The sequence below is a fragment of the Oncorhynchus tshawytscha genome, linkage group LG29 (genome assembly GCF_018296145.1).
Source record: "Oncorhynchus tshawytscha isolate Ot180627B linkage group LG29, Otsh_v2.0, whole genome shotgun sequence".
NCBI classification, from domain to species: Eukaryota; Metazoa; Chordata; class Actinopteri; order Salmoniformes; family Salmonidae; genus Oncorhynchus; species Oncorhynchus tshawytscha.
This window is the reverse complement of record NC_056457.1, coordinates 15,398,464-15,423,538: the sequence shown is the minus strand read 5'-3', so window position 1 is coordinate 15,423,538 and position 25,075 is coordinate 15,398,464. Positions and strand designations below refer to the sequence as shown.

The 25,075-nt window shown below is 47.9% G+C and overlaps 1 protein-coding gene across 2 annotated transcripts in view; it reads left to right on the top strand.

Moving 5' to 3' along the window:
* The window catches only part of prex2 (phosphatidylinositol-3,4,5-trisphosphate-dependent Rac exchange factor 2), a 230,805-nt gene that overhangs the window by 123,697 nt on the left and 82,033 nt on the right, over nt 1-25,075 (top strand). For both annotated transcript variants that reach the window (XM_042308946.1, XM_042308947.1), the window contains exons 24-27: nt 3,019-3,241; nt 3,402-3,609; nt 22,712-22,894; nt 23,503-23,597. In XM_042308946.1, the coding sequence (XP_042164880.1) occupies nt 3,019-3,241; nt 3,402-3,609; nt 22,712-22,894; nt 23,503-23,597 (709 nt within the window). The remainder of the gene's footprint in view (nt 1-3,018; nt 3,242-3,401; nt 3,610-22,711; nt 22,895-23,502; nt 23,598-25,075) is intronic.

Here is a 25,075-nt window from a genome sequence, read left to right as displayed (position 1 = left end):
GAGATGTTGTTTACGTAGAGAGATGTTGTTTACGTAGAGAGATGTGTGTGAATGTTTATGTAGAGAGATGTGTGTGAATGTTTATGTAGAGAGGTGTGTGTGAATGTTATGTAGAGAGATGTGTGTGAATGTTATGTAGAGAGATGTGTGTGAATGTTTATGTAGAGAGATGTGTGTGAATGTTTATGTAGAGAGATGTGTGTGAATGTTATGTAGAGAGATGTGTGTGAATGTTGACGTAGAGATGTGAATGTTTACGTAGAGATGTGTGTGTGAATGTTGACATAGAGAGATGTTTACGTAGAGAGATGTTGTTTACGTAGAGAGATGTTGTTTACGTAGGGAGATGTTGTTTACGTAGAGAGATGTTGTTTACGTAGAGAGATGTTGTTTACGTAGAGAGATGTTGTTTACGTAGAGAGATGTTGTTTACGTAGAGATGTGTGTGTGAATGTTGACATAGAGAGATGTTTACGTAGAGAGATGTGAATGTTTATGTAGAGAGATGTTGTTTACGTAGAGAGATGTGAATGTTTATGTAGAGAGATGTTGTTTACGTAGAGAGATGTGAATGTTTATGTAGAGAGATGTTGTTTACGTAGAGAGATGTGAATGTTTATGTAGAGAGATGTTGTTTACGTAGAGAGATGTGAATGTTTATGTAGAGAGATGTTGTTTACGTAGAGAGATGTTGTTTACGTAGAGAGATGTGTGTGTTAATGTTTACGTGGAGATGTGAATGTTTACGTAGAGAGATGTTGTTTACGTAGAGAGATGTGAATGTTTATGTAGAGAGATGTGAATGTTGACGTAGAGAGATGTTGTTTACGTAGAGAGATGTTGTTTACGTAGAGAGATGTTGTTTACGTAGAGAGATGTGAATGTTTATGTAGAGAGATGTTGTTTACGTAGAGAGATTGTGTGAATGTTGACATAGAGAGATGTTGTTTACGTAGAGAGATGTTGTTTACGTAGAGAGATGTGTGTGTGAATGTTGACATAGAGAGATGTTGTTTACGTAGAGAGATGTGTGTGTGAATGTTGACATAGAGAGATGTTGTTTACGTAGAGAGATGTTGTTTACGTAGAGAGATGTTGTTTACGTAGAGAGATTTTGTTTACGTAGAGAGATGTGTGTGTTAATGTTTACGTAGAGAGATGTGAATGTTTACGTAGAGAGATGTTGTTTACGTAGAGAGATGTGAATGTTTACGTAGAGATATGTTGTTTACGTAGAGAGATGTGAATGTTTATGTAGAGAGATGTGAATGTTGACGTAGAGAGATGTTGTTTACGTAGAGAGATGTTGTTTACGTAGAGAGATGTTGTTTACGTAGAGAGATTTTGTTTACGTAGAGAGATGTGTGTGTTAATGTTTACGTAGAGAGATGTGAATGTTTACGTAGAGAGATGTTGTTTACGTAGAGAGATGTGAATGTTTACGTAGATATATGTTGTTTACGTAGAGAGATGTGAATGTTTATGTAGAGATGTGAATGTTTATGTAGAGAGATGTTGTTTACGTAGAGAGATGTTGTTTACGTAGAGATATGTTGTTTACGTAGAGAGATGTGAATTTTACGTAGAGAGATGTGAATGTTGACGTAGAGAGATGTTGTTTACGTAGAGAGATGTTGTTTACGTAGAGAGATGTTGTTTACGTAGAGAGATGTGAATGTTGACGTAGAGAGATGTTGTTTACGTAGAGAGATGTTGTTTACGTAGAGAGATGTTGTTTACGTAGAGAGATGTGAATGTTTACGTAGAGAGATGTGAATGTTGACGTAGAGAGATGTTGTTTACGTAGAGAGATGTTGTTTACGTAGAGAGATGTTGTTTACGTAGAGAGATGTTGTTTACGTAGAGAGATGTGTGTGTGAATGTTTACGTAGGGCCTACGACAGAGGTTTCACAAAAAATGTTTTTAGCATGCTGAGCATACCTCGCAGGCACCTAGCATATTAACACACAGAGATGCTATCAGTCACTTAGTTAGTACGCAGACCAGGGGAGCATGGCTTACAGTAGAGTTTTGGTGGCGTGCAGATTTATGTTCCTGTTTTCCATGGTTGTGTATGAGATTTACCGTGCAGCCCAGGGGACGTATATATTCATTTAAACAATATAGTATTTATATTGTCCAGGGTAATGTATCTGACATAAGACATTTCTTCTTCTGGTTTCAATGGAAACTGCCAAACCACAGCACGCTATGATGGATCTCTCTATTTGTCCGGTGTTAGTTCTGCATGGACGTGATGTGAATGTTGGTTATTACTGCTTCGTCGAAACTAGAAGCAAATACAATTGTCGGAACTATGTGACAAATACAATTTGATTGGATTTGAATGGGGAAAACACCTCGGCAACACATACACAAGCATGCGACTGAGATGAAATTATACAGAGGAAGAAGGTCGAGCTTCTTGAATCTGTACCCCTCCATAGAACGTCTCAGTAAAGGAGAAGAGCTGTTCAATGTCACCTGTTTAAAGTACTTTGTCAGACTGTGTGCAATAATTCTCTGGTTTCAGTGAAATCACCCAACCCAGCATTAAACATAGCTTTACTTATGAATGAGTGTGTTGATAGGTGATGTGTTTCAGGTTCAGAGTTGCTCAGACTTGTAAATACTCCACATAAACACAGACTCGGGTTGTTTGTTAGGCACATTCTGTTTCCGGTGTCCAGACTTTGATGATTGGCTAATGGCTGAAATATTTAACATAAATCAAAGGGTTGCAGAGGGGAATGTAAATGATTCTGACAGGGGTTTTCTGACCAGCTTATTACTGCTTAGTCTGCATCCAGAGACCGAAAGAGCTCGGATTCAAGTAACTTGTAAGATTCCTGGAATCCGGAGGGTATAAGCAGGACATAACGAATCCCCAAACAGGGATTTCTGGAAAACTTGGGAATTTTGATCAACTTGGTGTAATTTTGCAATCCTAAAGACAGCATCACCAAAGCATTGTGGAAATGCTTAACTCCCACCATCTCTCTCTCTCCTCCCTCCAGTTCTCGCGGGTGTTGAAGAACAGGGCGTGGCCCACCTTCAAGCAGGCCAAAACCAAGGTGTTCCCACTCCACAGCAGCGACTTCTGCCCCACCAACTGCCATGTGAACGTGATGGAGGTGTCCTACCCCAAAACCACCACCTCTCTGGGCAGCGCCTTCGGAGTGCAGCTGGACAACAGGAAGAGTTCCACCCTGGAGAGAGGAGGTCGTAACGCCGAACAAGGTGAGCGCATGGCACTAAGCACTGACCTCCGACCCTAACCCTGGAGGGGGGCAGATAGCCTAGCGGGGTTAGAGAAGAGGCCAGCAACTGAATTTCTTGTCATCTTGCTAGGATGCCAATGTCCATTGTAGTGCTGCGTTTAATTCTGACCGTCTCCCAGGTAAGCTGAACCCCATGGTGTACGTACAACACACCATCACTAGTATGGCAGCTCCGTCAGGTCACAGTCTGGGTCGTACGGAGGGTCACGGCCTCCGCTTCCTGCTCCGGGAGGATGACCTGCTGGTCTTGGACTCCTACCAGAAACTACTAGGCAAGCTGACCACGCTGGTGAAAGAGATGGAGGGCCACGCCTCACAGATACACGAGTGAGTCTGGCAACACACACGTGCGCACACACACGTACACAGATATGTGCAGGCACACACACACACGCGCGCGTGTGCATGCCTGCCTTGCACGTACGTGCGCGTGGTGCGCTCACACACAGCCTTACTCAGAAGTATTTTGTTTGGTAGAATGTGTTTATGTGTCTGAGACTATTGGTTTGATTTCCATTTTAATATGCACTGCTTGGACGGTGAAAATAGATTTTGGTATAAGCAGAGGAAATGGTGTGATTTGTAAAGACCGGCGACTGCTTCCGCTGATGCCGTTTCCCCTACTATAAACACACACACACACACACATACACACTAGTATAAACTGGTCCTCCGGATACATGTGAGCCTCATAAAGTGAGCAGTAGTTTTAGAAGGCCATTGTGTGTGATATAGTGGTCTCTAGTGAGTGAGAGGAGACGTGGTCATTCTCACATTGTTACTCCAGTGCGAGTGGTGTGTGTGTTTCCTTGCTGGCCATGCTGGTTCCAGTGCTGTTGATGGTGTCATTGTTTGGAGGTTCAGAGTCACAGGGAGGAAATGTGAAACACTGACATCTGACAGGAACAACACACGCACACACACACACGCACATATGCTCATCAGCACGGATGTTAATGACATGCTTCTGTCAATGCTAATTAGTGTATGCACACATTGTGACGCACTGAGACATTCCTTAAAGGTAGACAAGGAAGACTAATTTGCTGTGACCTCTATGGTTCTGGGTGTGTCAGTGTAAGCCAGTGGATTACAGAGACTATTGATCGGTCCTCTGATCTCTGATAGGGCCTCTCAGGAACAGCAGGGCAGAATGAGCTCCCGGGCCATCTGAAACCAGGCAGAGAGGGAGGGTCCATTTTGAAGGGCCCTGATTTAAAAGTTTTCTCTTGCGCTCTCTTTCGTTCTAACCCTCTTCTTCTCTCTGTCCCTCGTCCATTCTCTCTGTCCCTCGTCCATTCTCTCTGTCCCTCGTCCATTCTCTCTGTCCCTCGTCCATTCTCTCTGTCCCTCGCCCATTCTCTCTGTCCCTCGTCCATTCTCTCTGTCCCTCGCCCATTCTCTCTGTCCCTCGTCCATTCTCACTGTCCCTCGTCCATTCTCTCTGTCCCTCGTCCATTCTCTCTGTCCCTCGTCCATTCTCTCTGTCCCTCGTCCATTCTCTCTGTCCCTCGCCCATTCTCTCTGTCCCTCGCCCATTCTCTCTGTCCCTCGCCCATTTTCTCTGTCCCTCGTCCATTCTCTGTCCCTTGTCCATTCTCTCTGTCCCTCGTCCATTCTCTCTGTCCCTCGCCCATTCTCTCTGTCCCTCGCCCATTCTCTCTGTCCCTCATCCATTCTCTCTGTCCCTCGCCCATTCTCTCTGTCCCACGTCCATTCTCTCTGTCCCACGTCCATTCTCTCTGTCCCTCGTCCATTCTCTCTGTCCCTCGCCCATTCTCTCTGTCCCTCGTCCATTCTCTCTGTCCCTCGCCCATTCTGTCTGTCCCTCGCCCATTCTCTCTGTCCCTCGTCCATTCTCTCTGTCCCTCGTCCATTCTCTCTGTCCCTGTGTGTGTAAGTGGCTGTGTGGTGTGTGACTGACCTTGTCTCTCTGTGTGTAAGTGGCTGTGTGGTGTGTGACTGACCTTGTCTCTGTGTGGTGTGTGACTGACCTTGTCTCTCTGTCTCTGTGTGGTGTGTGACTGACCTTGTCTCTCTGTCTCTGTGTGGTGTGTGACTAACCTTGTCTCTCTGTCTCTGTGTGGTGTGTGACTGTGTGGTGTGTGACTGACCTTGTCTCTGTGTGGTGTGTGACTGACCTTGTCTCTCTGTCTCTCTGTGGTGTGTGACTGACCTTGTCTCTCTGTGTGGTGTGTGACTGACCTTGTCTCTCTGTCTCTGTGTGGTGTGTGACTGACCTTGTGGTGTGTGACTAACCTTGTCTCTCTGTCTCTGTGTGGTGTGTGACTGTGTGGTGTGTGACTGTGTGGTGTGTGACTGACCTTGTCTCTGTGTGGTGTGTGACTGACCTTGTCTCTCTGTCTCTGTGTGGTGTGTGACTGACCTTGTCTCTCTGTGTGGTGTGTGACTGACCTTGTCTCTCTGTCTCTGTGTGGTGTGTGACTGACCTTGTCTCTCTGTGTGGTGTGTGACGGACCTTGTCTCTCTGTCTCTGTGTGGTGTGTGACTGACCTTGTCTCTCTGTCTCTGTGTGGTGTGTGACTGACCTTGTCTCTCTGTGTGGTGTGTGACGGACCTTGTCTCTCTGTCTCTGTGTGGTGTGTGACTGACCTTGTCTCTCTGTCTCTGTGTGGTGTGTGACGGACCTTGTCTCTCTGTCTCTGTGTGGTGTGTGACGGACCTTGTCTCTCTGTCTCTGTGTGGTGTGTGACTGTGTGGTGTGTGACTAACCTTGTCTCTCTGTCTCTGTGTGGTGTGTGACTAACCTTGTCTCGCTGTCTCTGTGTGGTCTGTGACTGACCTTGTCTCTCTGTGTGGTGTGTGACTGACCTTGTCTCTCTGTCTCTGTGTGGTGTGTGACTGACCTTGTCTCTGTGTGGTGTGTGACTGACCTTGTCTCTCTGTCTCTGTGTGGTGTGTGACTGACCTTGTCTCTCTGTCTCTGTGTGGTGTGTGACGGACCTTGTCTCTCTGTCTCTGTGTGGTGTGTGACTGACCTTGTCTCTCTGTGTGGTGTGTGACTGACCTTGTCTCTGTGTGGTGTGTGACTGACCTTGTCTCTCTGTCTCTGTGTGGTGTGTGACGGACCTTGTCTCTCTGTCTCTGTGTGGTGTGTGACTGACCTTGTCTCTCTGTGTGGTGTGTGACGGACCTTGTCTTTCTGTCTCTGTGTGGTGTGTGACGGACCTTGTCTCTCTGGCTCTGTGTGGTGTGTGACTGTGTGGTGTGTGACTAACCTTGTCTCTCTGTCTCTGTGTGGTGTGTGACTGTGTGGTGTGTGACTAACCTTGTCTCTCTGTCTCTGTGTGGTGTGTGACTAACCTTGTCTCTCTGTCTCTGTGTGGTGTGTGACTGACGTTGTCTCTCTGTCTCTGTGTGGTGTGTGACTGTGTGGTGTGTGACTGTGTGGTGTGTGACTGACCTTGTCTCTGTGTGGTGTGTGACTAACCTTGTCTCTCTGTCTCTGTGTGGTGTGTGACTGACCTTGTCTCTGTGTGGTGTGTGACTGACCTTGTCTTTCTGTCTCTGTGTGGTGTGTGACTGACCTTGTCTCTGTGTGGTGTGTGACTGACCTTGTCTCTCTGTCTCTGTGTGGTGTGTGACTGACCTTGTCTCTCTGTCTCTGTGTGGTGTGTGACTGACCTTGTCTCTGTGTGGTGTGTGACTAACCTTGTCTCTCTGTCTCTGTGTGGTGTGTGACTGACCTTGTCTCTGTGTGGTGTGTGACTGACCTTGTCTCTGTGTGGTGTGTGACTGACCTTGTCTCTCTGTCTCTGTGTGGTGTGTGACTGACCTTGTCTCTGTGTGGTGTGTGACTGACCTTGTCTCTCTGTCTCTGTGTGGTGTGTGACTAACCTTGTCTCTGTGTGGTGTGTGACTGTGTGGTGTGTGACTGACCTTGTCTCTGTGTGGTGTGTGACTGACCTTGTCTCTGTGTGGTGTGTGACTAACCTTGTCTCTGTGTGGTGTGTGACTGTGTGGTGTGTGACTAACCTTGTCTCTGTGTGGTGTGTGACTGTGTGGTGTGTGACTGACCTTGTCTCTGTGTGGTGTGTGACGGACCTTGTCTTTCTGTCTCTGTGTGGTGTGTGACTGACCTTGTCTCTCTGTCTCTGTGTGGTGTGTGACGGACCTTGTCTCTCTGTCTCTGTGTGGTGTGTGACTGACCTTGTCTCTCTGTCTCTGTGTGGTGTGTGACGGACCTTGTCTTTCTGTCTCTGTGTGGTGTGTGACTGACCTTGTCTCTCTGTCTCTGTGTGGTGTGTGACGGACCTTGTCTCTCTGTCTCTGTGTGGTGTGTGACGGACCTTGTCTCTCTGTCTCTGTGTGGTGTGTGACGGACCTTGTCTTTCTGTCTCTGTGTGGTGTGTGACGGACCTTGTCTTTCTGTCTCTGTGTGGTGTGTGACTGTGTGGTGTGTGACTGTGTGGTGTGTGACTGTGTGGTGTGTGACTGACCTTGTCTCTGTGTGGTGTGTGACTGACCTTGTCTCTGTGTGGTGTGTGACGGACCTTGTCTTTCTGTCTCTGTGTGGTGTGTGACTGTGTGGTGTGTGACGGACCTTGTCTCTCTGGCTCTGTGTGGTGTGTGACTGTGTGGTGTGACTGTGTGGTGTGTGACTAACCTTGTCTCTCTGTCTCTGTGTGGTGTGTGACGGACCTTGTCTCTCTGTCTCTGTGTGGTGTGTGACTGACCTTGTCTCTGTGTGGTGTGTGACGGACCTTGTCTCTCTGTCTCTGTGTGGTGTGTGACTGACCTTGTCTCTCTGTCTCTGTGTGGTGTGTGACGGACCTTGTCTTTCTGTCTCTGTGTGGTGTGTGACTGACCTTGTCTCTCTGTGTGGTGTGTGACGGACCTTGTCTCTCTGTCTCTGTGTGGTGTGTGACTGACCTTGTCTCTCTGTCTCTGTGTGGTGTGTGACTGACCTTGTCTCTCTGTCTCTGTGTGGTGTGTGACGGACCTCGTCTCTCTGTCTCTGTGTGGTGTGTGACGGACCTTGTCTCTCTGTCTCTGTGTGGTGTGTGACGGACCTTGTCTCTCTGTCTCTGTGTGGTGTGTGACGGACCTTGTCTCTCTGTCTCTGTGTGGTGTGTGACTGACCTTGTCTCTCTGTCTCTGTGTGGTGTGTGACGGACCTTGTCTCTCTGTCTCTGTGTGGTGTGTGACTGACCTTGTCTCTCTGTCTCTGTGTGGTGTGTGACTGACCTTGTCTCTCTGTCTCTGTGTGGTGTGTGACTGTGTGGTGTGTGACTAACCTTGTCTCTCTGTCTGTGTGTTGTGTGACTGACGTTGTCTCTCTGTCTCTGTGTGGTGTGTGACTGACGTTGTCTCTCTGTCTCTGTGTGGTGTGTGACTGTGTGGTGTGTGACTGTGTGGTGTGTGACTGACCTTGTCTCTGTGTGGTGTGTGACTAACCTTGTCTCTCTGTCTCTGTGTGGTGTGTGACTAACCTTGTCTCTCTGTCTCTGTATGGTGTGTGACTGACGTTGTCTCTCTGTCTCTGTGTGGTGTGTGACTGTGTGGTGTGTGACTGACCTTGTCTCTGTGTGGTGTGTGACTAACCTTGTCTCTCTGTCTCTGTGTGGTGTGTGACTAACCTTGTCTCGCTGTCTCTGTGTGGTCTGTGACTGACCTTGTCTCTCTGTGTGGTGTGTGACTGACCTTGTCTCTCTGTCTCTGTGTGGTGTGTGACTGACCTTGTCTCTGTGTGGTGTGTGACTGACCTTGTCTCTCTGTCTCTGTGTGGTGTGTGACTGACCTTGTCTCTCTGTGTGGTGTGTGACGGACCTTGTCTCTGTCTCTGTGTGGTGTGTGACTGACCTTGTGTCTGTATGGTGTGTGACTGACCTTGTCTCTCTGTCTCTGTGTGGTGTGTGACTGACCTTGTCTCTCTGTGTGGTGTGTGACGGACCTTGTCTCTCTGTCTCTGTGTGGTGTGTGACAAACCTTGTCTCGCTGTCTCTGTGTGGTCTGTGACTGACCTTGTCTCTCTGTGTGGTGTGTGACTGACCTTGTCTCTCTGTCTCTGTGTGGTGTGTGACTGACCTTGTCTCTGTGTGGTGTGTGACTGACCTTGTCTCTCTGTCTCTGTGTGGTGTGTGACTGACCTTGTCTCTCTGTGTGGTGTGTGACGGACCTTGTCTCTGTCTCTGTGTGGTGTGTGACTGACCTTGTGTCTGTATGGTGTGTGACTGACCTTGTCTCTCTGTCTCTGTGTGGTGTGTGACTGACCTTGTCTCTCTGTGTGGTGTGTGACGGACCTTGTCTCTCTGTCTCTGTGTGGTGTGTGACGGACCTTGTCTCTCTGTCTCTGTGTGGTGTGTGACTGTGTGGTGTGTGACTAACCTTGTCTCTGTGTGGTGTGTGACTGACCTTGTCTCTGTGTGGTGTGTGACTGACCTTGTCTCTCTGTCTCTGTGTGGTGTGTGACGGACCTTGTCTCTCTGTCTCTGTGTGGTGTGTGACTGACCTTGTCTCTCTGTCTCTGTGTGGTGTGTGACTGACCTTGTCTCTGTGTGGTGTGTGACTGACCTTGTCTCTCTGTCTCTGTGTGGTGTGTGACTGACCTTGTCTCTCTGTCTCTGTGTGGTGTGTGACGGACCTTGTCTCTGTGTGGTGTGTGACTGACCTTGTCTCTCTGTCTCTGTGTGGTGTGTGACGGACCTTGTCTCTGTGTGGTGTGTGACGGACCTTGTCTCTGTGTGGTGTGTGACTGACCTTGTCTCTCTGTCTCTGTGTGGTGTGTGACTGACCTTGTCTCTGTGTGGTGTGTGACTGACCTTGTCTCTCTGTCTCTGTGTGGTGTGTGACTGACCTTGTCTCTCTGTCTCTGTGTGGTGTGTGACGGACCTTGTCTCTCTGTCTCTGTGTGGTGTGTGACTGACCTTGTCTCTCTGTCTCTGTGTGGTGTGTGACTGACCTTGTCTCTGTGTGGTGTGTGACTGACCTTGTCTTTCTGTCTCTGTGTGGTGTGTGACGGACCTTGTCTCTCTGGCTCTGTGTGGTGTGTGACTGTGTGGTGTGTGACTAACCTTGTCTCTCTGTCTCTGTGTGGTGTGTGACTAACCTTGTCTCTCTGTCTCTGTGTGGTGTGTGACTGACGTTGTCTCTCTGTCTCTGTGTGGTGTGTGACTGTGTGGTGTGTGACTGTGTGGTGTGTGACTGACCTTGTCTCTGTGTGGTGTGTGACTAACCTTGTCTCTCTGTCTCTGTGTGGTGTGTGACTAACCTTGTCTCGCTGTCTCTGTGTGGTCTGTGACTGACCTTGTCTCTCTGTGTGGTGTGTGACTGACCTTGTCTCTCTGTCTCTGTGTGGTGTGTGACTGACCTTGTCTCTCTGTGTGGTGTGTGACGGACCTTGTCTCTCTGTCTCTGTGTGGTGTGTGACTGACCTTGTGTCTGTATGGTGTGTGACTGACCTTGTCTCTCTGTCTCTGTGTGGTGTGTGACTGACCTTGTCTCTCTGTATGGTGTGTGACGGACCTTGTCTCTCTGTCTCTGTGTGGTGTGTGACGGACCTTGTCTCTCTGTCTCTGTGTGGTGTGTGACTGTGTGGTGTGTGACTAACCTTGTCTCTCTGTCTCTGTGTGGTGTGTGACTAACCTTGTCTCTCTGTGTGGTGTGTGACTGTGTGGTGTGTGACTAACCTTGTCTCTCTGTCTCTGTGTGGTGTGTGACTGACGTTGTCTCTCTGTCTCTGTGTGGTGTGTGACTGTGTGGTGTGTGACTGTGTGGTGTGTGACTGACCTTGTCTCTGTGTGGTGTGTGACTAACCTTGTCTCTCTGTCTCTGTGTGGTGTGACTAACCTTGTCTCTCTGTCTCTGTGTGGTGTGTGACGGACCTTGTCTCTCTGTCTCTGTGTGGTGTGACTAACCTTGTCTCTCTGTCTCTGTGTGCTGTGTGACTAACCTTGTCTCTCTCTCTGTGTGTGGTGTGTGACTGTGTGGTGTGTGACTGTGTGGTGTGTGACTGTGTGGTGTGTGACTGTGTGGTGTGTGACTGACCTTGTCTCTCTGTCTCTGTGTGGTGTGTGACTGACCTTGTCTCTGTGTGGTGTGTGACTCACCTTGTCTCTACGTCTCTGTGTGGTGTGTGACTGACCTTGTCTCTCTGTCTCTGTGTGGTGTGTGACGGACCTTGTCTCTCTGTCTCTGTGTGGTGTGTGACTGACCTTGACTCTCTGTCTCTGTGTGGTGTGTGACTGACCTTGTCTCTTGATGGTGTGTGACGGACCTTGTCTCTCTGTCTCTGTGTGGTGTGTGACTGACCTTGTCTCTACGTCTCTGTGTGGTGTGTGACTGACCTTGTCTCTCTGTCTCTGTGTGGTGTGTGACTGTGTGGTGTGACTGTGTGGTGTGTGACTGTGTGGTGTGTGACTGTGTGGTGTGTGACTGTGTGGTGTGTGACTGTGTGGTGTGTGACTCTGTGGTGTGTGACTGTGTGGTGTGTGACTGTGTGGTGTGTGACTGTGTGGTGTGTGACTGTGTGGTGTGTGACTGTGTGGTGTGTGACTGTGTGGTGTGTGACTGACCTTGTCTCTCTGTCTCTGTGTGGTGTGTGACGGACCTTGTCTCTCTGTCTCTGTGTGGTGTGTGACTGACCTTGTCTCTCTGTCTCTGTGTGGTGTGTGACTGACCTTGTCTCTGTGTGGTGTGTGACTGACCTTGTCTCTCTGTCTCTGTGTGGTGTGTGACGGACCTTGTCTTTCTGTCTCTGTGTGGTGTGTGACGGACCTTGTCTCTCTGGCTCTGTGTGGTGTGTGACTGTGTGGTGTGTGGCTAACCTTGTCTCTCTGTCTCTGTGTGGTGTGTGACTAACCTTGTCTCTCTGTCTCTGTGTGGTGTGTGACTGACGTTGTCTCTCTGTCTCTGTGTGGTGTGTGACTGTGTGGTGTGTGACTGTGTGGTGTGTGACTGACCTTGTCTCTGTGTGGTGTGTGACTAACCTTGTCTCTCTGTCTCTGTGTGGTGTGTGACTAACCTTGTCTCTCTGTCTCTGTGTGGTGTGTGACTGACGTTGTCTCTCTGTCTCTGTGTGGTGTGTGACTGTGTGGTGTGTGACTGTGTGGTGTGTGACTGACCTTGTCTCTGTGTGGTGTGTGACTAACCTTGTCTCTCTGTCTCTGTGTGGTGTGACTAACCTTGTCTCTCTGTCTCTGTGTGGTGTGTGACGGACCTTGTCTCTCTGTCTCTGTGTGGTGTGACTAACCTTGTCTCTCTGTCTCTGTGTGCTGTGTGACTAACCTTGTCTCTCTCTCTGTGTGTGGTGTGTGACTGTGTGGTGTGTGACTGTGTGGTGTGTGATTGTGTGGTGTGTGACTGTGTGGTGTGTGACTGACCTTGTCTCTGTGTGGTGTGTGACTAACCTTGTCTCTCTGTCTCTGTGTGGTGTGTGACTGACCTTGTCTCTGTGTGGTGTGTGACTCACCTTGTCTCTGTGTGGTGTGTGACTGACCTTGTCTCTCTGTCTCTGTGTGGTGTGTGACGGACCTTGTCTCTCTGTCTCTGTGTGGTGTGTGACTGACCTTGACTCTCTGTCTCTGTGTGGTGTGTGACTGACCTTGTCTCTTGATGGTGTGTGACGGACCTTGTCTCTCTGTCTCTGTGTGGTGTGTGACTGACCTTGTCTCTACGTCTCTGTGTGGTGTGTGACTAACCTTGTCTCTCTGTCTCTGTGTGGTGTGTGACTGTGTGGTGTGTGACTGTGTGGTGTGTGACTGTGTGGTGTGTGACTGTGTGGTGTGTGACTGTGTGGTGTGTGACTGTGTGGTGTGTGACTCTGTGGTGTGTGACTGTGTGGTGTGTGACTGTGTGGTGTGTGACTCTGTGGTGTGTGACTGTGTGGTGTGTGACTGTGTGGTGTGTGACTGTGTGGTGTGTGACTGACCTTGTCTCTCTGTCTCTGTGTGGTGTGTGACTGACCTTGTCTCTCTGTCTCTGTGTGGTGTGTGACTGACCTTGTCTCTCTGTCTCTGTGTGGTGTGTGACTGTGTGGTGTGACTGTGTGGTGTGTGACTGTGTGGTGTGTGACTGTGTGGTGTGTGACTGTGTGGTTTGTGACTGTGTGGTGTGTGACTCTGTGGTGTGTGACTCTGTGGTGTGTGACTCTGTGGTGTGTGACTGTGTGGTGTGTGACTGTGTGACTGTGTGGTGTGTGACTGTGTGGTGTGTGACTGTGTGGTGTGTGACTGTGTGGTGTGTGACTCTGTGGTGTGTGACTCTGTGGTGTGTGACTGTGTGGTGTGTGACTGTGTGGTGTGTGACTGTGTGGTGTGTGACTGTGTGGTGTGTGACTGTGTGGTGTGTGACTGTGTGGTGTGTGACTGTGTGGTGTGTGACTCTGTGGTGTGTGACTCTGTGGTGTGTGACTGTGTGGTGTGTGACTGTGTGACTGTGTGGTGTGTGACTGTGTGGTGTGTGACTGTGTGGTGTGTGACTCTGTGGTGTGTGACTCTGTGGTGTGTGACTGTGTGGTGTGTGACTGTGTGGTGTGTGACTGTGTGGTGTGTGACTCTGTGGTGTGTGACTCTGTGGTGTGTGACTCTGTGGTGTGTGACTCTGTGGTGTGTGACTCTGTGGTGTGTGACTGTGTGGTGTGTGACTGTGTGGTGTGTGACTGTGTGGTGTGTGACTCTGTGGTGTGTGACTGTGTGGTGTGTGACTGACCTTGTCTCCGGTCTTTTGTGCTGTAACCATGTATTGATGAATTGAAGCTTTCACATTTGGAACAAAGGCTACTTTTATTTCACAATCAGCATTTCCTTCCTTCCCCCTCCAAAGTGGAGACGGATTTCCAACTTCCAACCTCACTGGAGGGAATGGGGATGTTTCAATAATGGGGAAAGAGAGAGCGGACATGGAAGGATTATTAGTTGCACAACTTCTTGGCGGTGGTTCCTTGGCGTTGACCGTTTAGAAGCACCACAACCTTTGACCTTTTGCATCAGGACACCGAACATGGAGTCCCACAGCTGTCCGAGGACGTGCCTGATGACGTGGTTTATATCTCTACCGCTTCTCCTCTCTTCTCCCCACGTCCTGCATCACGTCAAGTCGTCCTCTCCTAGTAATTTTCACCGTTGTTTATTTTCTCTTCTGCCCCAGTTCTCTCTCTTCCAACCTTTTCTCCCCCTAACTTATGTCCCCCTATCCCCCCGTCTCTCCTCCTCTCCCGCCTGCGTCTACCAGGTAAACGTCCATCCATTTCTCATCCCAGAGATTAGAACACTAACAAAGTCTGCCTCAAATGGCACCCTGTTCCTTATATACAGTACACTGAAATAGGGCTGGGTCGGTCAAACAATAGGGCTGGGTCGGTCAAACAATAGGGCTGGGTCGGTCAAACAATAGGGCTGAGTCAACCAATAGGGCTGGGTCAACCAATAGGGCTGAGTCAACCAATAGGGCTGAGTCAACCAATAGGGCTGAGTCAACCAATAGGGCTGGGTCAACCAATAGGGCTGGGTCAACCAATAGGGCTGAGTCAACCAATAGGGCTGAGTCAACCAATAGGGCTGGGTCAACCAATAGGGCTGGGTCAACCAATAGGGCTGGGTCAACCAATAGGGCTGAGTCAACCAATAGGGCTGGGTCAACCAATAGGGCTGGGTCAACCAATAGGGCTGGGTCAAGCAATAGGGCTGAGTCAACCAATATGGCTGGGTCAACCAATAGGGCTGGGTCAACCAATATGGCTGGGTCAACCAATATGGCTGGGTCAACCAATAGGGCTGGGTCAACCAATAGGGCTGGGTCAACCAATAGGGCTGAGTCAACCAATATGGCTGGGTCAACCAATATGGCTGGGTCAACCAATAGGGCTGGGTAAACCAATAGGGCTGAGTTAACCAATAGGGCTGGGTCAACCAATAGGGCTGGGTCAACCAATAGGGCTGGGTCAACCAATAGGGCTGGGTCAACCAATAGGGCTGGGTCAACCAATATGGCTGGGTCAACCAATAGGGCTGGGTCAACCAATAGGGCTGAGTCAACCAATAGGGCTGGGTCAACCAATATGGCTGGGTCAACCAATATGGCTGGGTCAACCAATATGGCTGGGTCAACCAATAGGGCTGGGTCAACCAATAGGGCTGGGTCAACCAATAGGGCTGGGTCAACCAATAGGGCTGGGTCAACCAATATGGCTGGGTCAACTGGGTCAAATAGGGCTGGGTAAACCAATAGGGCTGAGTCAACCAATAGGGCTGGGTCAACCAATAGGGCTGGGTCAACCAATAGGGCTGAGTCAACCAATAGGGCTGAGTCAACCAATAGGGCTGGGTCAACCAATAGGGCTGGGTCAACCAATAGGGCTGGGTCAACCAATAGGGCTGGGTCAACCAATATGGCTGGGTCAACCAATAGGGCTGGGTCAACCAATAGGGCTGGGTCAACCAATAGGGCTGAGTCAACCAATAGGGCTGGGTCAACCAATAGGGCTGGGTCAACCAATAGGGCTGGGTCAAAAGTAGTGCTCTATACAGTACCAGTGAGAACTTTTGACACACCTACTCATTCAATGGTTTTTATTTTTTAGTATTTTCTACATTGTAGAATAATTGTGAAGACATCAAATCTATGAAATAACACATATGGAGTCATGTAGTGCCAGAAAAGTGTTAAACAAATCCAAATATGTTTTACTGTATATTTGAGATTCTTCAAAGTAGCCACCCTTTGCCTTGATGTCAGCTTTGCACACTCTTGGCATTCTCTCAGCCAGCTCAATGAGGTTGACTACAGTCATCCAAGTAAAACGAAGGCCCAACACAGTGCCTTCATCATGTATTCACACACCTTGACTTTTTACACATTTTGTTGTCATTTTCTTGTCAACGATCTACACTTCATGAGGTAGTCACCTGGAATGCATTTCAGTTAACAGGTGTGCCTTGTTAATTTGTGGAAATTCTTTCCTTAATGCGTTTGAGCCATTCACAGGTGTTGTGACATGGTAGAGGTGGTAAACAGAAGATAGCCCTATTTGGTAAAATACCAAGTCTTTATTATGGCAAGAACAGCTCAAATAAGCAAAGAGAAACGACAGTCCATCATTACTTTAAGACATGAAGGTCAGTCAATCTGGAAATCTCAAGAACTTTGAAAGTTTCCTCAAGTACAGTCACACAAACCATCAAGCGCCATGATGAAACTGGCTCTCATGAGGACCGACACAGGAATGAAAGACCCAGAGTTACCTCTGCTGCAGAGAATAAGTTCATTAAAATAACTGCACCTCAAATTACAGCCCAAATAATTGCTCCACAGAGTTGAAGTAACAGACACATCTCAACATCATCTATTCAGAGGAGACTGCGTGAATCAGGCCTTCATGGTTGAATTCCTTCAAAGAAACCACTACTAAAGGACACCAATAAGAAGAAGACACTTATTTGGGATAAGAAACACATATGGAGTCATGTGTATTGAATAGAGTGCCATTTGGGACGCATCCCACCTCTCCGGTCCAGTCAGCTCCAGTACTTCACATCTGTCCACTCTAACATGTTCACCTCCTCTCTGATTAAACCATGCTGATGCACTGTTAAGAACCTGACTGAGGTAAAGGCTTTGTAATGCAGATGCTCTTATCGATCTTGTGCGGGTGATTGATGCCTATTGAGCCGGTAGAGCTTGTCAAGGGGCTTGATTAAAGGTGTATGTATATAATGCGATTCAGGACAGACTTAGGGGAGAGCTCTGAGAGTTGGTCGCTCTCTTTCTGTTTCTTTCCTTCTCTCCCTTCTGTTTCCTCTCTCTGTTTCTCCCTCTGTTTCTCTCTCGCTCTCTTTCTGTTTCTCTCCTTTCTCCCTCTCTTCGCTCTCTTTTCTCTCGCTTACTCTCCTCTCTTCTCACGCTCTCTCTCTCGATCCCGCCCCTGACCCAGTGTTGTGGTCCTGTCATTGTTATTAGTGGTTTAAGCAGCAAATGACCGATCTGCATGAAACTTGATACACTATGTATACAAACGTATGTGGACACCCCTTCAAAGTAGTGGATTCAGTTATTTCAGCCACATCTGTTGCTGACAGGTGTATGAAATTGAGCACACAGCCATGCAATCTCCATAGACAAACATTGGCAGTACAATGGCCTTACGGAAGAATTTATTGACTTTAAACATGCCACCTTTCCAACAAGTACATTCCTCAACGTTCTGCCCTGCTAGAGCTGCCTCAGTCAACTGCAAGTGCTGTTATTGTGAATTGGAAATGTCTAGGAGCAACAACGGCTCAGCCTCGAAGTGGTAAGCCACACTAGCTCACAGAATGGAATCGGCAAGTGCTGAAGCGCATAGCGCTCAAAGATCGTCTGTCCTCGGTTGCAACACTCACTACCGAGTTCCAAACTGCCTCTGGAAGCAACGTCAGCACAAGAACTGTTCGTCAGGAGCTTCATGAAATGGGTTTCCGTTGCAGAGCAGCCGTACACAATCCTAAGATCACCTTAATGCAAAGCGTCCGCTGGAGTTGTGTAAAGCTCGCCGCAATTCAATTCTGGAGCAAGAAAATGGAAAATGACGCCGACAGGGAGGGCTGCCATGCTTCTAGCTCTTCGGAAATTTTCCAGTATTTTGTTTTTTTTATGTATTATTTCTTACATTATTAGCCCAGAATTATTTTATTAACCCAGCTGAAAAGGACTATTGGATATCAGAGCGGCAGTAACTCACTCACAGCCCTCAAAGAACTTCACTGGACTTTATGCTGGAAACCACAGGACTCATTTATTGTATCTGGCGATTTTTACAAAGCAAATTGTAGAAAAAGGCTGCCGAAGTTCTATCAGGACATTGACTGTAGTACTCGCGCTGCTAAAACACTTGACCACTGCTACTCCAACTTCTGGGATGCCTACAAGGCCCTCCCCCGCACCCCCTTCGGAAAATCTGATCGTGACTCCATTTTGCTCCTCGCTTCCTATAGACAGAAACTCACAGGAAATACCTGTGCTAAGGACTATTCAATGCTGATCTGACCAATCAGAATCCACGCTTCAAGATTGTTTTGATCACCCGGCTGGGATATGTTCCGGGTAGCCTCTAAGAATAGCATTGACGAATATACTGATATGGTGACTGAGTTTATCAGGAAGTGTATAGGAGATGTGCAAAACTGAGAGAGCAAACCACTGCATTTAACCATGGCAAGGTTACTGGGAATATGGCAGAATACAAACAGTGTAGTTATTCCCCTTTGTAAGGCAATCAAACAGGCAAAACGTCAGTGTAGAGACAAAGTGGAGTCGCAATTCAACAGCTCAGACACAAGATTTATGTGGCAGGGTCTACAGACAATCTCTCCCTATCCAAGTCTGCTGTCCCCACATGCTTCATGCTTCACCCTTGTTCCTGTATCCAAGAAAGCAAAGGTAACTGAACTAAATGACTACCGCCCCGTAGCACTCACTTCTGTCATCATGAAGTGCTTTGAGAGACTAGTCAAGGTTCATATCACCTCTACCTTACCTGACACCCTAGACCCACTTCAATTTGCTAACCGCCCCAATAGATCCACAGATGATGCAATCATCATCGCACTGCACACTGCCCTGTCCTATCTGTACAAGAGGAATACCTATGTAAGAATGCTGTTCATTGACTACAGCTCAGCATTCAACACCATAGTACCCTCCAAGCTCATCATTAAGCTCGAGGCCCTGGGTCTGAACCCCACCATGTGCAACTGGGTCCAGGACTTCCTGACAGGCCGCCGTCCGGTGGTGAAGGTAGGAAACAACACCTCCGCTTCGCTGATCCTCAACACTGGGACTGCACAATGGTCCGTGCTCAGCCCCCTCCTGTACTGTTCACCCTTGACTGCGTGGCCACGCACGTCTCAAACTCAATCATCAAGTTTGCCAACAATGATGAGACAGCCTACAGGGAGGAGGTGAGGGCTCAGAGTGTGGTGCCAGGAAACTAACCTCTTACTCAACGTCAACAAAAGAAAGGAGATGATCGTGGACTTCAGGAAACAGCAGAGGGAGCAACACCCTATCCACATCGACTGGAACGCAGTTGAGAAGGTGGACATTTTCAAGGTCCTCGGCATATACATCACTGACAAACTGAAATGGTCCACACACACAGACAATGTGTGGTGAAGAAGGCGCAACAGCACCTCTTCAACCTCAGGAGGCTGAAGAAAGAAACCCTCACAAACCTTTACAGATGCACAATTGAGAGCATCCTGTCGGGCTGTATCACTGCCTGGTACGGCAACATCACCGCCCGCAACTGTAGGGCTCTCCAGAGGGTGGTGCCTCCATCCCAACGCATCACTGGTGGCAAACTAGCTGGGACGGAGAAACTGAAAAACAGCTTCTATCTCAAGGTCATCAGACTGTTAAATAGTCATCACTAGCACATTAGAGGCTGCTGCCTATATACATAGACTTGAAATCACTGGCCACTTTAATGAATCGAAGACTAGACACTTTAATAATTTAAAGTTAAAATATTTTCCATTACTCATCTCGTGTATATACTGTATTCTATTATTTTCTACCGTGTCTTAGGCTATGCCGCTCTGACATTGCTCGTCCAAATATTTATATATTTAATTCCTTTCCTTTACTTAGATTTGTTGTGAAAGATATTACTTGTTTGATATTACTGCACTGTTGGCACTAGAAACACAAGCATTTCGCTACACCCGCAATAACATCTGCTAAGCATGTGTATGTGACCAATAACATGTTACTTGATTTGAGCACTTAAAACACTTTCTCAGGGGTGATGAATCATGCGTCACTATCTGGCAGTCCAATGGACAAATCTGGGTTTCGTGGATGCCAGGAGAACGCTACCTGCTCGAAGGCATAGTGCCAAATGTAATGTTTGGTGGAAGAGGAATAATGGTCTGGGGCATTTTTTCATTGTTCGGGCTAGGCCCCTTAGTTCTGGTGAAGGGAAATGTTAACACTACAGCTTACAGTGACATTCTAGACATTTCTGTGCTTCCAACTTTGTGGCAACAGTTTGAGGAAGGCCCTTTCCTTTTTCAGCATGACAATGCCCCAATGCTCCCATTCTTCTCTGCAGATCCTGTCAAGCTCTGTAAGGTTTGATGGGGAACGTTGCTACACAGTGATTTTCAGGTCTCTCCAGAGATGTTTGATCAAGTCCGAGCTCTGGCTGGGCCACTCAAGGATATTCAGAGACTTGTCCAAAAGCCACTCCTGCGTTGTCTTGGCTGTGTTCTTAGGGTTGTTGTCCTGTTGGAAGGTGAACCTTCACACTAATCTGAGCTCTTGAGCAGGTTTTCATCAAGGATCTCTCTGTTCTTTGCTCTGTTCATCTTTCCCTCGATCCTCACTATTCTCCCAGTCCCTGCCGCTGAAAAACATCCCCACAGAATGATGCTGCCACCACCATGCCTCACTGTCAGGATGGTATTGGCCAGGTGATGAGTGGAGCCTGGTTTCCTCCGGACGTGACACTTGGCATCTTGTTTCTCATGGTCTGAGAGTCCTTTAGGTGCCTTTTGGCAAACTCCAAACAGACTGCCATGTGCCTTTTACTGAGGAGTGGCTTCCGTCTGGCTACTTTACCATAAAGGCCTGATTGGTGGAGTGCTGGAGAGATGGTGGTCATTCTGGAAGCTTTTCCCATCTCCACAGAGGAACTCTGGAGCTCGGGTTCTTGGTCAACTCCCTGACCAAGGCCCTTCTCCCCCGATTGCTAACTTCTTCCTAACTTCTTCCAGTTAAGAATGATGGAGGCCACTGTGTTCTTGGGAACCTCCAGTGCTGCAGAATTGTTTTGATAACATTCCCCATATCTGTGCCTCGACACAATTATGTCTCTGAGCTCTATGGACATGGCTTTGTTTTTGATCTGACATGTACTGTCTACTGTGGGACCTTATATAGATAGGTGTGTGCCTTTCCAAATCATGTCCAATCAATTGAATTTACCACAGGTGGACGCCAATCAAGTTGTATAAACACCTCAAGGATGGTCAATGGAAACAGGATGCACCTGAGCTCATTTTCGAGACTCTTGGCAAAGGTTCTGAATACTTATGTAAATAATGTATTTCTGTTTAAATTGTTTACATAATTCATAGATGTGAAGGAGAAAACAAGTTTTTGCTTTGTCATTATGAATTATTGTGTGTAGTAGGGGAAAAAAGTATCCATTTTAGAATAAGGCTGTAACAAAATGTGGAAAACGTGAAGGGGTCTGAATACTGCATTTCTCCCTGCTCCCTCTGATGCCCTGCACACAAGCCCTAAGCTGCTTACACTTCCTTATATACTACCAGCCAATCACGGGGCCTGGAACCTTCTCCATGGCAATGGAATGCCACTGCATTCTAGAGGGGCATTGTTGTGGCATCTGGAGTGGGATTTAATGATGGCAGGTCTCCGTTTCTCCTTCTCTGAATGGATAGATGTCAGGATGGATTAAAGGGGAAAACGACAGGACTTTTGAAATGATAGAGCCTGTATCATCTATCATGTGATGTGAGAGGACATGAGGGCAGTCTGTTAACTCCGCCAAAATGAAACAGTCTCAAGTAAAGCCTGAAACGTGACACAACGGAAAATATACGCAGTGACGGACATGAATGGAATTAGTCTGAAATGCAAACAGACATGGCGTGTTAGTGTTTTTCTGTATATAGGCCAGTCAGGAAGTCCAAGCCTGGCATTTATTGGAAATATGGCTCTAAATGACTCCATGTGTTGCTGTAGTTCTGTGAAAATATCCCGGTCTGCATGCTAAATGGCACAATATTCCCAATCGTGTACTACTACGTAGGGAACAGGGTGCCATTTGGAACGCACTATCGCGCTCTGATCCTCTTCCTCCACAAAGCCCCTGATAGAACCCAGGCATGCAGAGCGAGAGGCTGAGTGGAGGGGCTGGTGTGTGTTGAGTTTAGGCTGTTGACGCAGCTGGCTGTGCATGTTTGAAGTTATTCATATTTGGAGGACCTCTGGCCTGCTGGCGTTGTTGTGAGGAAGACTAGCACAAACAGGTTGGAGCTTTGTTTGGCTCTCACTGTCAGTGGGTGTGTGAGTGATGCGTGCGCACGCACACACATTCGATGATAGGCCTCCACACACATGCAAGTGCGGACACATTCACTCGCTCATGTCTTAACATACGCAATTACACATACACACACACACCCACAAACACACACACACACATCTTGATGACGTTAAACAATGTGTTATTTCACCACAAGGCATGTTTTCGGTGTAAAGTCAACTTGACATTGCACTTTTGAGAGGATGTTAAGGTTGGAGGAGTGAAGCCATGTTCGTCGTCATGCTCTTCTGCCTGGTTAGTTGGTGATGGTTCTTTTTGACTGCTACAGGAAGGCTGTAGAGTGTGGCTACTTTCAATAACCTGTATTTTCTCTCTCGGGTCTCTCTCTCCTTCCCTCCTCTCTCTCTCTCTCTCTCCCAGCCTCCTCTCCTCCATCACCCTCCCCCCTGCCTCAGACATGAAGACCCCAGAGAGTTACATCTCAGCGGAGAGCGAAGGAGAGCGAGGAGGAGAGAAGAACGGAAAGAAGGTGTGTTTCAACGTTGCCGGAGACGAACAGGAGGACTCAGGACACGACACCATCAGCAACAGAGACTCCTACAGGTAATGACCAAGAGAGGGAGGGATGGAGCGAGAGAATATAGTTGGTAGCCAATTAGCCTGTTGGTGAATAACATTTCTCCCTCTGTTGTTCTTGTGACTAACAGCAACATAAAGGTTGCATCCCAAATGGCACCTGTTAGGAAGGTCTAGATCCTTCTTGACCTCTTTGTCTTGACCTCTCCATTCAGATGGTGTCTCCAAAATAAATGTATACAAAAGGCCCGAACTAACAAAATACCTCATGGCCACCAAACCCACCAGCAGCCTCACGGCTCTCCAAACTGGTACTCTGACTGATCACCTTAATGGGCAGCACCCGACGTGCTTATCAAGCAGGCTCAGCACTTGGACAAGGTTGCTGCTGCCCCCTGGGGGAATGGAGTGTGGTAGTGTCAACTGGATAGTGTGTTAGTCTATGTCCTAACCCTAACCTTCCCCCTATATCATAACACAAAGTATTCTCTACTTTTAACCAAGGTCCATAGGGTATAGGGTGCCATTTGGGACGACGCCAGAAAGATTGACAGTAACCAGGTTTTAGTATTATAGGGCAGTAATAGTGTTTCTACGGGCTGCTGGAACATGTTTTTCTCTGTGTCTCTCTTCAGTGACTGTAACAGCAACAGGAACTCCATAGCTTCCTTCACCAGTATCTGTAGCAGCCACTGCAGCTCCTATGTTCACAGTGATGAGATGGACTCAGGTAACCACTACACACACACACACACAGTGATGAGATGGACTCAGGTAACCACTACACACACACACACACACTTTGATGAGATGGACTCAGGTAACCACTACACACACACACACACACTTTGATGAGATGGACTCAGGTAACCACTACACACACACACACACACAGTGATGAGATGGACTCAGGTAACCACTACACACACACACACACACTTTGATGAGATGGACTCAGGTAACCACTACACACACACACACACACACACAGTGATGAGATGGACTCAGGTAACCACTACACACACACACACACACAGTGATGAGATGGACTCAGGTAACCACTACACACACACACACACACAGTGATGAGATGGACTCAGGTAACCACTACACACACACACAGTGATGAGATGGACTCAGGTAACCACTACACACACACACACACACAGTGATGAGATGGACTCAGGTAACCACTACACACACACACACAGTGATGAGATGGACTCAGGTAACCACTACACACACACACACACACAGTGATGAGATGGACTCAGGTAACCACTACACACACACACAGTGATGAGATGGACTCAGGTAACCACTACACACACACACACACACAGTGATGAGATGGACTCAGGTAACCACTACACACACACACACACACACACAGTGATGAGATGGACTCAGGTAACCACTACACACACACACACACACACACAGTGATGAGATGGACTCAGGTAACCACTCACACACACACACACACAGTGATGAGATGGACTCAGGTAACCACTACACACACACACACACACACAGTGATGAGATGGACTCAGGTAACCACTACACACACACACACACACAGTGATGAGATGGACTCAGGTAACCACTACACACACACACACAGTGATGAGATGGACTCAGGTAACCACTACACACACACACACACAGTGATGAGATGGACTCAGGTAACCACTACACACACACACACACACACACAGTGATGAGATGGACTCAGGTAACCACTACACACACACACACACACACACACAGTGATGAGATGGACTCAGGTAACCACTACACACACACACACACACACAGTGATGAGATGGACTCAGGTAACCACTACACACACACACACACACACAGTGATGAGATGGACTCAGGTAACCACTACACACACACACAGTGATGAGATGGACTCAGGTAACCACTACACACACACACACACAGTGATGAGATGGACTCAGGTAACCACTACACACACACACACACACAGTGATGAGATGGACTCAGGTAACCACTACACACACACACACACTTTGATGAGATGGACTCAGGTAACCACTACACACACACACACTTTGATGAGATGGACTTAGGTAACCACTACACACACACACACACTTTGATGAGATGGACTTAGGTAACCACTACACACACACACACACTTTGATGAGATGGACTTAGGTAACCACTACACACACACAC